Below are 11,287 nucleotides of genomic sequence, written 5' to 3' on the forward strand. Positions count from 1 at the left end.
GGGGGGGAACAGTGGGAGGGCTTCTGGTGTCCTGGCCCCACTGCTGGACCTCCTGAGGGCACCTGGTATTTTTGGCTGATGTGTGACACAGAGTGTTGGACTGGATGGGCCACTGGCCTGATCCAAAATGGCTTCTCTTATGTTCTTATGTCTGGCGCAGTGATGCTCTGCATTCTTGGTGCTTGGGGGGCAAGAGTGGGAGGGCTCCTGGAGTTTTGGCCCTGCTGGTGGACCTCCTGAGGGTACCTGGGTTTTGTCCAGTGTTTCCTCTAAGTGCAAGGTAGCTAACAGTTTTTTAGCCTCCGGCTCATACATTTTTGTCTTAATTCAGGAAAGATGCCTCCAGAGCAAACTAATTTATGCAGTAGCCAAATTGCTCACTCATAGCTTTAATGCCAGTCGCTCACAAAGGAGCATCCCGGGATGTGATATCAGAGTCATGTGACAGGAAGAGGGGGAGCTGGACCATAACCAACAGACCGAAAGGGCCAAGGACAAGAAACAAAAACCAGTCAAAAAAGAGGTTCCGGTGATGTCAGGGGGTGTGGCCTTATGACACACTTTCGGTGATGTCAGGGGGTGTGGCATATGCTAATGAGTTATGCTAATGAGCTCCGGCAGCTCTTTTTCTACAAAAAGACCCCTGGGAAAACCATGTGAAATAATAGACACACAGTTCAGCGGCTGCAATGAGGAGGGGGGAGGGAGTAAAAGAGTCCTTCTGCCTCTTAAGAGCTGCACAGACAAAGGAAAGGAGGGAGCAGTTTCACCCCTTTCATATTCTTCCGCTGCAGCTCACCCACCCACTTGACTATTCTAAGGTCAGAAGGGACTGTTGGGGGGGAGTGGGGAAGTTCTACAACCCTTGCATGAGCAGATTGTGTATCTATCCCTTTTTTATTGCTATCTGCTGCCTGTTTTACCTCTCCACACCACTTTGTATTCATAGAAAGATAAGATGCTAAGTTGCAAGAACTCATGAAGCAGATTGATTCATAAGATCAGACTCAGCTGTTCTGCCTAAACCTTTTCAATAGCCATATGACTAGAGCAGATAAGCCACTTTGTTTGGGATTATTACTTACATTTTAACACCATATGTGTTTATGTGAGTCATTTACCTGAGAACTAGCACATGGTGCATTCAGCATCTTCTGTGACATGTGTTAGGGACAGAGGTCCATACTTATGTAAACTATCCCATCTTAATCGCATCAGAAATGGTTTGCAGACAAGATGCTTCTGGGTTTTTTTTTAAATTCTAGAAAGATTAAAATCTTCCTCAGCTTAGACTTTCTATAGTTTCTAAATTATGAGTTTGATAACCAGTATGTCATGATGTACGTGTTCAGTTACTTAAATCATGATAAATTTATTATGGTGAAAATTAGGCTTTAACTAATTTGTTCCCTGTGGTGTTTAATTTTAAAGCTGCTTCTGGTAAATCTGAATCCAGTCTGTTTTCTAAGGTAGCTAGGGAAACTAGGGGGGGGGGGATAACACATACTTTCAGTTCACGCATGTATACAACTGTAGTTTGTACCTTACTGAGTATTATTTGAACATACACTTCGGTGTTTAGAACTACATCTAGTACTTATGGTGTATATAGGTTGAAATGTAGTAAGGCTGTAATATTTTTTGGCTGTATTGGACTCTCTGGTATGTTAAAGTATGTGTTATGTGGGTTTGAATGGGCTAAAAATGACATGACTATGTGCATCCAGAGGTCTATCTAGCACAGTCTTTATCTGCATTCAGTAAAATACTCTGCACTGAGAGATTTTACAAAAGATTTAGAATTAGCACTAGAACCCACAATTCAGCAAATGTAACCTGTTTATATTTCTAGTTCAGTTGCAAAATACAGGGTTCTTGTGGCAAGCTCTGGTGTTTTGACGGTTTTAGTCTAAAAGCCAAGGCAGATATACTGATACATGTGAAGAATATATTCAGGAGAGGAGGAGAAGGGGAATATTGGGAAGGCCAGGAGTCTGGAACCTTGAGTGAAACCGAGAAATTTATTTGCTTTATTAAAATGTTATATTAAATATATGAATATAATTATATTATATTTAAAAAAAATAAGCCTGAAAGCAGAGGTTCTCAAACTCTGCATATACCTTATGTGGTACAAGGTGGCTAGATTCTATTCAGTCTTAGCAGAGTTTTAAACTTATTTGTGGAACAAGTGCAGTGATTGTGCTTTGCAAGTGAATAACCATTATGTGTTTAAACTCTTCACAATGTAAATGAGTGTATACATAATCACTTTCAGTCTATGGAGTTCCAAGGTCAGTGCTTTCTGAAGAGATGGGGCAGGTGTAATTGTGGCTTTCTAATGGCTGTACTGCATGCTTTCTGAGTAGCTGAGTAACTGGCAACCAAGGATAGACAAAAGAGCACAAATTCTATTTTGCTGCAAAATGTTTGTATGCATGATAAAGGATCTTGTGTGTATTCAGTCCTAGGAACTGGTCCAATGAAAGCTTTTAGGTAGCACCTCCTTCTGTCAGTCTCACATGGCAACACGCTGACTCAGTTTCACACCAGTGAGTAAGTACACCTATTAAAAGCAGCTCACCTTTGTGCTGTATAGGAATTCACCTTATTTATGGTTAACTTAACACTCATTTATGGTTTGTTGCCAAAAAGGTTTTCTCTGCAGTTGTAAACGGATTAGTTGATGCCAGAACAATGGTGCCTTTGTACTGAGAGATATGGCTCTAAAGAACTGAAGGGCCTTTGAGTGGTTAAACAGTCATGCTGCCAGGCTGAGTTCATGAAAATCAGTTTTATGTTCCACACATTCTTTCTTTGGCATGTAGCTGTGACACAGGTTTTAAACCAATGTGCTTTGGAACCATAGGTGGCGCATCTGATGCATGCCATAAAACGTTTTCAAGGTGTCAGATTGGTTGCATTGCTTTGTCCTAAATAGCAATTTCATAACAAAGTGTGCTAAATCATTACTTAGAACTGTAGGAAGATACCAAGCAAGAAAGTTAAAAACGGGATGCCCTGTATAGGAAGGATGCAGTTGTTGCAGGTGAACTTTAAGAACAGGGTGAGAACAAACAAGTTTTAAAGAAAACTGGTGAGGTTTTGCTTATTTTCTGGAACAGCAGATGTTGCTCAGCTGATATTTTTCTCCCCTCCCTTCCCTGCTGATCGGAGTTAGGAAATCTGTAATTTTGGTGCCTTAGGATTCAGGACCTTGTTGCTATATAGCTCTTGATTTTAACAGTTTAAATTATTATGTATTTGCTTTTAGCTTGTACACTGCCCTGAGCCCACCTCACGGGGGAGGGCAGTATGAAAACCTAATAAATAATTCTAAATAATAATAAAATATGTCCTGACTTCCGAAGCTCTTATATATCATTTATACCTACTGTATCCTACCTCTAGCAGTGTAGTTATTTCACTGCTTTCATTTTGTTTGGAAACATAGAACATGAGCACAAGAAAGCCACATGACTTGGGTAACTACATCTCAGTTTCAAGTGCGCTACTGCATTTTAAAAATTGTTTCCTGATAAGCACTTTATCTGCCTTTCAGAGTGAAATCCCTCAAGTATATATATTTTTCAACAATATGAAAATCCTTTAGCATGTATTAACTACCAACTTTTTTGTAAGCTAAATGCTGAATAAAATCAAGAAGTTAAAAATGCAATTATTTTTTACTCTATGCCATCTTGATTTTTCAGTTACGCTGTTGCTGAAGGGAGAACTGGTATTCATCGAAGCAAGCAGTTAGTGAACTTTCAACCTGGGCTGAAGCTGAACTCAGGAAACACGTTTTATAATCACTGTTTTAACTTTAACCCAGGTTAAAAATTCTCTCATTTAGTACTGCCTTGTGATAGTTCTCAAAACATTCATTCAGTACCTTGTTTCATTTGTATTCACTTTGCACCTTTAACTAATATGAAATGTAGAGATCTGTGGTTTCAATTTCACTGTGCTGAGTGGAAATATTCATATTTTTGGTTTAATGGGTTTCCAAGATTTTATTCAAATTGTTTTAGAAAAATCATTAAGAATATAAACATTTAAATTGAGCATTACCTTTGCTAGCAAAGGTAAAGGTTTCCCTTGCTCGAAAGCTAATTCGAATCTGACTCTAGGGATGCGGTGCTCATCTCGTTTCCAAGCCGAAGAGCCAGCGCTGTCCAAAGATATTTCTGTGGTCATGTGGCCAGCATGACTAGACGCCGAGATGCACGGAACGCTGTTACCTTCCCACTGAAGCGGTACCTGTTTATCTACTTGCAGTTTCTTGCTTTCGAACTGCTAGGTTGGCAGGAGCTGGGACCAGAGACGGGAGCTCACTCCCTCATGCGGCACACTGCAGATCATCCCTCTAATCCAATGAATGTGTGCATTTTTGAGAATTGCAGTTTTCTTGTTTCTTAAGTTTCTTGGAGGGGAAACTTGGTGAAACTTGTAAAATAGAGAAGCAGGAATAGCTGTTTGTCTTATTAATGAAGGACCACTACTGCTAAATTTCATGCAGCTTTATATTTGACAGTACTGTTGAACAAGTGTCCTTAATAGTTTGTGATAGAATAAGCAGTGGTAGCATAAGTGTTTGTTATACGGGCTAGAGCCTAAAACAATCGAAGTATGGGTGCTCAACATGAGGCCTGGAGAGCCACATCATGCTGGCCAAATTCTCACTGTTAAATCTTTCCAAAAGTATTCCAGCTCACTGATGGCGACTGCCTTTGCTGGTTTGATCCAAATGGCTACTATAATGGGAGTGGTAAGCAACTGACATCTGCCCTGACATGGCAACAGCTCCTCACATCAGATGAGCAGCAAGACAAATGGCAGGTCAGGCACTTCCCCTTATGAGGACTGTGTGGGAGTTGAGTGTTGCTGAGTGAAAGGACTGCAGCTTTGCTCCCCACCTCCACCCAACAGACTTGACAGCCCTGTAGCTTGTCTTAGAGAAACTGTAGGAGGCTGTATTCAAGAGACTATTTACACAAGAAAGCATATAATGACCCATTGAAAGGGGGCCAAATACATTTCAAAACACAGATATGTTGGCCGAAACCTAGAGTTGCCAACCTCCAAGTGGAGCCCAGAGATCTCCTGAAATTACAACCAGTTGCTGGACTACAGATTTCAATTTCCCTGGATACAATGGCTGTACTAGAGGGTGGACTCCATGGCATTATACCACTGAGGTCCCTTGCTCTGATCTCCCCAGGCTTCATTCCCAAATCTCCAGGAATTTTCCAAGCCACAGTTGACAACCCTACCCAAACTTGCTGAAGTTTGTTTGTTTGTTTGGAGGAAGTGCTATTAAAGGTATAATACAAGACATATTAGGTGCATGTTTTTAAATGTCCATAGAGAGATAGTAGACGATAGGAGTATATTGTAAATGTCTGGTTTGCAGAAGCCAATGTTTGGATGGGAAGGGGGTGGAAGGCTCTGTTGTGGCCCTTTAAAACTCAACATATTAGTGAAAGGAAAAATTTCTCATTTGGTGATGCAACAGAAGTTTCCCGTAGGTGGTATACTCACACACACACACACACACACCTTCCAAGACAGTAAACTTCTCAGCTGCATCTCAGGAGCTTGTCTTTCAGTCACAAGGTCTTGGGGTGCAACTGAGATCATTTCGGTGGCGGGAGAGACGTGTCAAGCACTTGCCCTCTGCACCTCAAAAATTGGTGGTGGAGTGAAGGGAAGGCTCTGTTGTGGCCCTTTAAAACTCAACATATTAGTGAAAGGAAAAATTTCTCGTTTGGTGATGCAACAGAAGTTTCCCGTGGGTGGTATACTGACACACACACACCTTCCAAGACAGTAAACGTCTCAGCTGCATCTCAGGAGCTTGTCTTTCAGTCACAAGCCCTTGGGGTACAACTGAGATCATTTCGGTGGCGGGAGAGACGTGTCAAGCACTTGCCCTCTGCACCTCAAAAATTGGTGGTGGAGGAAAGGGCTGTCAAGTTGCAGCCGACTTATGGTGGTCCTGTAGTGTTTTCAAGGCGAGAGACATTCATAGGCGGTCTGCCATTGCCTGCCTCTCCATCACAACCCAGGAATTCCTTGGTCTCCCGTCTAAATACTAACCAGGACCAATCCTGCTTAGTTTCTGAGATCTGATGAGATTGGGCTAGCTTGGGCCGGGCAGATCACGGCCCTCTAAAGTTACCTAGGATATAATGAAGGCTGCTGCAGTCATAAGGTGTCCCACTTAGCTCTTGTCAAGATCCATTAAGGGCCACATAACTGTTTGAGTTGTGTGTTATGTATTATTTGTGTAAATATATACTTATACAGTGTTAGGAACAAAAAGTTTGACAACAGGGTCAAAGTGCCATGTAGTGTGGGAGGTACAAGGTGTGACATAATTATGTAAAATTCAAATAGTTAAGCAAGATTAGAGGCTATTCACAACTGTGCTGTAAATGGTAGTGACGCAGCTGTGAATGCTCAAATGCAATTGCATTGCCTTCTAGGGGAAGATAAGTGAATAAAAACTTTTGTGAATCTTTAGTATAATGTAAGAAATAACCATGGAAGGATTTGGCAACCTTAAACTTAGTCAGTATTAAGTCATACTAAGTTTTTTATTGTGTTTGTAAAATATGACTAATACACAGCTAGTGCCAATATGATTTTTTGTAATATCAAAGTTCGTTTAGTGGTATCTATGTATCTCATACATTAAATAAGAAAAATATTGACATTCAGCTTATTAAACACGTTTATCTTAAAACCATATTGCATAAAGACTTTAAATTAGAAAATATACAATAGTCACAAAAATAGACATTGCAGATCAGCTTATGACATTATCTCTCCTTTATTATAAAGGAGTTTTGGGTGCCAGAATTCTAAAATTTTAGCTGAAGCTATAGAATACTAGTTTCTTAAAGCTTTGTCAAAGTTTTCTGTCTCTAACATTACAATTGAACATCTCTATCTCAAGATATTTGGCTTAATCTGTCTTCATTGATTTGACACAGAGCCAGACACCTCTGAAGTCTACATCTTCAAGGCCATCCCTTGTATTTTAAAATGTAACAGTAATCCTCTCTTGTCTTTGAGCAATTAAGTACTGTATAGTGAAACCAATATACATTTCAAGTTCTGCAAGTTCATTAATTTGCCTTTTCTGATGGTATCTGGCATTTATTATCTAGCGGGTTTTCTCAGTCACGCTACCATGTTCCTTGTGGAGGGGTGTGTGTGTCCTAATCTGACTAGCTGGGATTGTAAAATTGGAGCAGTATCAGCCTTCGTGAATTGTTGTTTGTGGAGTTATTGGGAAAGTGTATTAAAGTGTATTAAAATAAGCTTTGCCATTGCTGGCCCTTCTGTGTCCTAAACAATGCATTCAGCAACCCTAAACAGTGATGCATAGTAAAGCTACAACCCTATGCATGTTTATCGAGAAATAAGCCCCATTAACCGTGCATGGGTTTAGGCCAGAAAACAATACATTAAAACCAAATAGGTGTTCGGTTTGATTTGTATCTGGGTCTTTGAGTGTGAAGTCTTCTAAGAAAATTGACAGCATTTTTATTCTTATCTTCACCCCAATTAACAGTACATCAGTCTCCTGCTGTTGTTGTTTCCATTGATGGCTCCACAAGGCAGCTGCTGGGTGGTGCAAGCTTTTAGCCCCTTTCTCCCAGGATTCAGGAGAATTTACAGTCCTGGAAACCAAACAGCAAGGCATCAGGCGCTGTTCAGACACAGATATTGGAACAGTCATAGAACCTTCATATGATGCAGCAGGGGGAGACCCAATGGACCTTATTTATGCCCCTTATGATCTGCATACACACTTTCAAACATGACTCAATCTTTAGCGGCATATTGAATACTTTGGCAGACAAAGCGATTTGTAAATGATTGCCTGAAGGTTTGAAAAGCAGTGCTGTTTTGAAAGCTGACTTGACTTGCACATTAAAACTCCACTGGGAAGATGCATGACGGGGGGGGAGGGTGTTCTTTTTTTCCATGCAGCCAGAGTGGCAAGCAAGTTGTATTTATTTTATCTCACTTATTCTGTAGCTTTCTCACCAAAGGGGACCCAAAGTGGCCTGCACCGTTCTCCTCTCTTCCATTATATCCTCACAATAAGCCCGTGAGGGTAGATAGGTTAGGCAAAGAGGGTATGGCTGCCCCCAGGCCACCCAACAAGTTTCCATGGCAGAGCGGGGGTTTAAAGCTGGATCTCCTGGATCCTAGTTCAGCATTCTAACCACTACACCACGTTGGCTCTAACACTGACACTCTCTCAGCAGTTTGCTGTGAGTAAGAACCGTAAGAATTCAGGCAGCCTGTACGAAATGACAAAACAGTTCATAATCAGATTGGAAAAATGAGCCCCCAACTGTTGTCAAATCGGTTGATCATGAGAAAGAAACTTCAGCAGTGTGATCTGTTTTTTGCAGACTCCACAAAGAACAACTGCTGATGTCCAAGGCATGGCAGACTTGTTACAAGAGTAGAATTAGAGATTTTGAGGATGCCAGCATATTCTGTAGAAGTGCTGGCCTCTTCTACCATTGTGTACCAGACTCCTCAAATAGTTCTAAGAAATGTTGATCCTGAAGGGTTGTATGCTACAAAGAGCGTGCCCCCCCCCATGTGATGATTATTGTACTTTTTAAAATGTGAAGATCTGCAGCTTATAGTTGCAAAATTAAGTATAGGTATATAAATTCAATTATTTGAAGAATATGAATAAGGCTTTATCAACATCAAACCATTATTATTAGTTTTCCTGCAGACATCTGTTTAGCACTTTTCATGCTCCTAAACATGACATTTCATCTTGAATCCAGGGCATTGGGGAGCAGTCCCGTGTTAGGAGTATCTTTGTATTAAAACATGTTACTTATTCAGTCTGTTGCCAGTCATTTTACCTACTCTGAATGAGGGACAGGGAAGGGAGCTGGTGGAATGGTGTTCATTTTCAAGAGATTAAAACCAGGTCACCTGGCTGCTTTCCAGAGATCTGGCAGCAGTAGGTCCACTGGCTATTTGCCCTTCCTCATTCTTTTTATTCCAGTGCACTGAAACTTGAGAACAGAAACATGTAACACAGAGAATTACATTTTGACTGAAGGATTCTAAGTGCATATGTTCTAAACCATTGACAGTTCTTTAAAATGCTTTTGAGTAGTGTTTTTCCAGTTCTAATATTTCTACTAAAAAAAAGAAAGAAAAATCTTAGAGCAAGGACATTCTGATCTAGTGCCATGTGCCAAATTGAGTTGGCTGCATCAACATCCCCCCCCCAAAAAAAAGTACAGGCATATGCAGTCTCTTTTCATTACTTGCAAATGAAAATGCATTTTTACAAATAGCGATGCTCGCCTTATGGACTAGCCGCGAGGTGTTCCCCACCTGTGGCCTAAAGTTTTCTTTGCTACACTTGCTCTCCAGCTGTTTCAAATTTGGCCTTAGGATAGGCAGGCACCAGGTAAACAGGAGGAAAAACAGTGCATGCTGAAAACTATTTCTTGCAGGTCTGGGGTGGACTGGGGTTTAATTTTGCACTGTCACTAACATGGGGCTTCTCTTTTTGCAGAAGATGCAGACTACAGTGCCTTTGGAACGGACACCATGACAAGGAAGAAAAATGTCTTATCAAATGTATTGCGTCCAGACAACCATAGGAAAAAGCCACACATTGTAATCAGCATGCCACAAGATTTCAGGCCAGTGTCTTCCATCATAGATGTGGACATTCTTCCAGAAACACATCGCAGAGTGCGGCTTTATAAGTATGGAACGGAAAAGCCTCTAGGATTTTATATACGGGATGGTTCCAGTGTCAGAGTGACTCCTCATGGGCTAGAGAAAGTACCTGGGATTTTCATATCCAGGCTTGTTCCTGGAGGCCTGGCCCAAAGCACGGGCCTACTGGCAGTCAATGATGAAGTCCTGGAGGTGAATGGTATAGAAGTTTCAGGGAAGAGCCTTGATCAGGTTACGGACATGATGATTGCAAACAGTCGTAATCTGATAATTACTGTGAGACCAGCAAACCAGAGAAACAATGTTGTTAGGAATAGCCGGACTTCTGGCAGCTCAGGACAGTCTACAGATACCAGCCTTCCAAGTTACACTCCAAATACAGTGCCGCTCTACCAGCCAGAAGAGGAAGACAGTGATGAAGACGATATCATTATTGAGGATGATGGTGAGCCCCAGCAAATTCCAAAAGCTGCTCCTTCTAGTGAGAGTCTGAATTCGCTGACGCATACTGAAGCCCGTCACGAATTGATGCAAAATGGCTTTATTCCTTCTGGAGAAGCAAACTTATATTGTTCCTCGGGCAGCGTTAACATGGAGTATGAAATACAGGATTCGGACCGAAAGTCCTTAGAAGAAGATGGTACTATCATAACATTGTGAAATTATATTGATGGATTTTTGGTTGAAATAAAGAGGCCATAACAATTTTTTTTACGTGGCTATACAGCTGTAGTACATACCTCTCAGTTACCCTACTCCAGTGGCTGTTTTTTTCTTCAGAATGGAGTTGAGATACATACATTGTGATTTTCAGTATCTCTTCCTTTGGCATCTTTCTGGTTGATAAATGTTTCTGGAACATGAGCTGGTTCTTACACTTTCAAGGTAGGGTTGTACTCCGGTGACTAAAAATTCCAGAGGTGTATTCTGATGTCCGACTTTCAGTGAACTTCACAAACTTTGAAGCAAATTGTGAGATTTGAGAAGGAGCCCACAGTCCATGGGTTCTCCTGCAGTCTAGTCTGGTTGCATGCGTTGGCATTCATAAAACAAATCTGCACAATCATACCTGTGAGTGCTTTCTTTCCCCCTTGAAATCATGTGAGAACCAGCCTGGAGCAGCTTATTTGAGCATAAGAATGTTAATGAAACAAAATAGGCATGAGCTTACTGCTGTGTTTAGCTCTTCCTGTTCCAATCATTTGCGTAATCAGTAGATTATGAAAAGCTTAATGATAATGGGTTGATTGACTAAATATTTACAAAAAGATGAGAATTACCAGTTGCTGAAGTGTTTGGCACTGAATGGTATAGCTGTTCTTTTTTTCATAGTGCTTGACTGTATGTTATCTACTACTGGGGGTAATAAATTTCCATCGCCACATCATGTGGATTAGACTCATTAAAAGCAATGAAGTTGCTTGTCTTATCCTACCATGCATGGCTGTGTATATTTACCTTTTAATGAGAGAAACTGTGATCTTGAAATGTTTGACATGATCCAACCTGCTGGAACCAATAGTTAACTTCAGCAGAA

General features: G+C 40.9%; 1 protein-coding gene across 1 annotated transcript in view; it reads left to right on the forward strand.

Moving 5' to 3' along the window:
- PARD6B (par-6 family cell polarity regulator beta) overlaps positions 1–10,858 on the forward strand; it is a 21,770-nt gene extending 10,912 nt beyond the window's left edge. Inside the window, exon 3 of the mRNA XM_015412939.1 lies at positions 9,581–10,858. Within this exon, the coding sequence (XP_015268425.1) occupies positions 9,581–10,410 (830 nt within the window). The 3' untranslated portion in view covers positions 10,411–10,858. The remainder of the gene's footprint in view (positions 1–9,580) is intronic.
- The last annotated feature ends 429 nt before the right edge of the window (positions 10,859–11,287 follow it).

The sequence above is a fragment of the Gekko japonicus genome, unplaced genomic scaffold (assembly GCF_001447785.1).
Source record: "Gekko japonicus isolate JY-2015 unplaced genomic scaffold, Gekko_japonicus_V1.1 scaffold1758, whole genome shotgun sequence".
NCBI lineage: Eukaryota > Metazoa > Chordata > Lepidosauria > Squamata > Gekkonidae > Gekko > Gekko japonicus.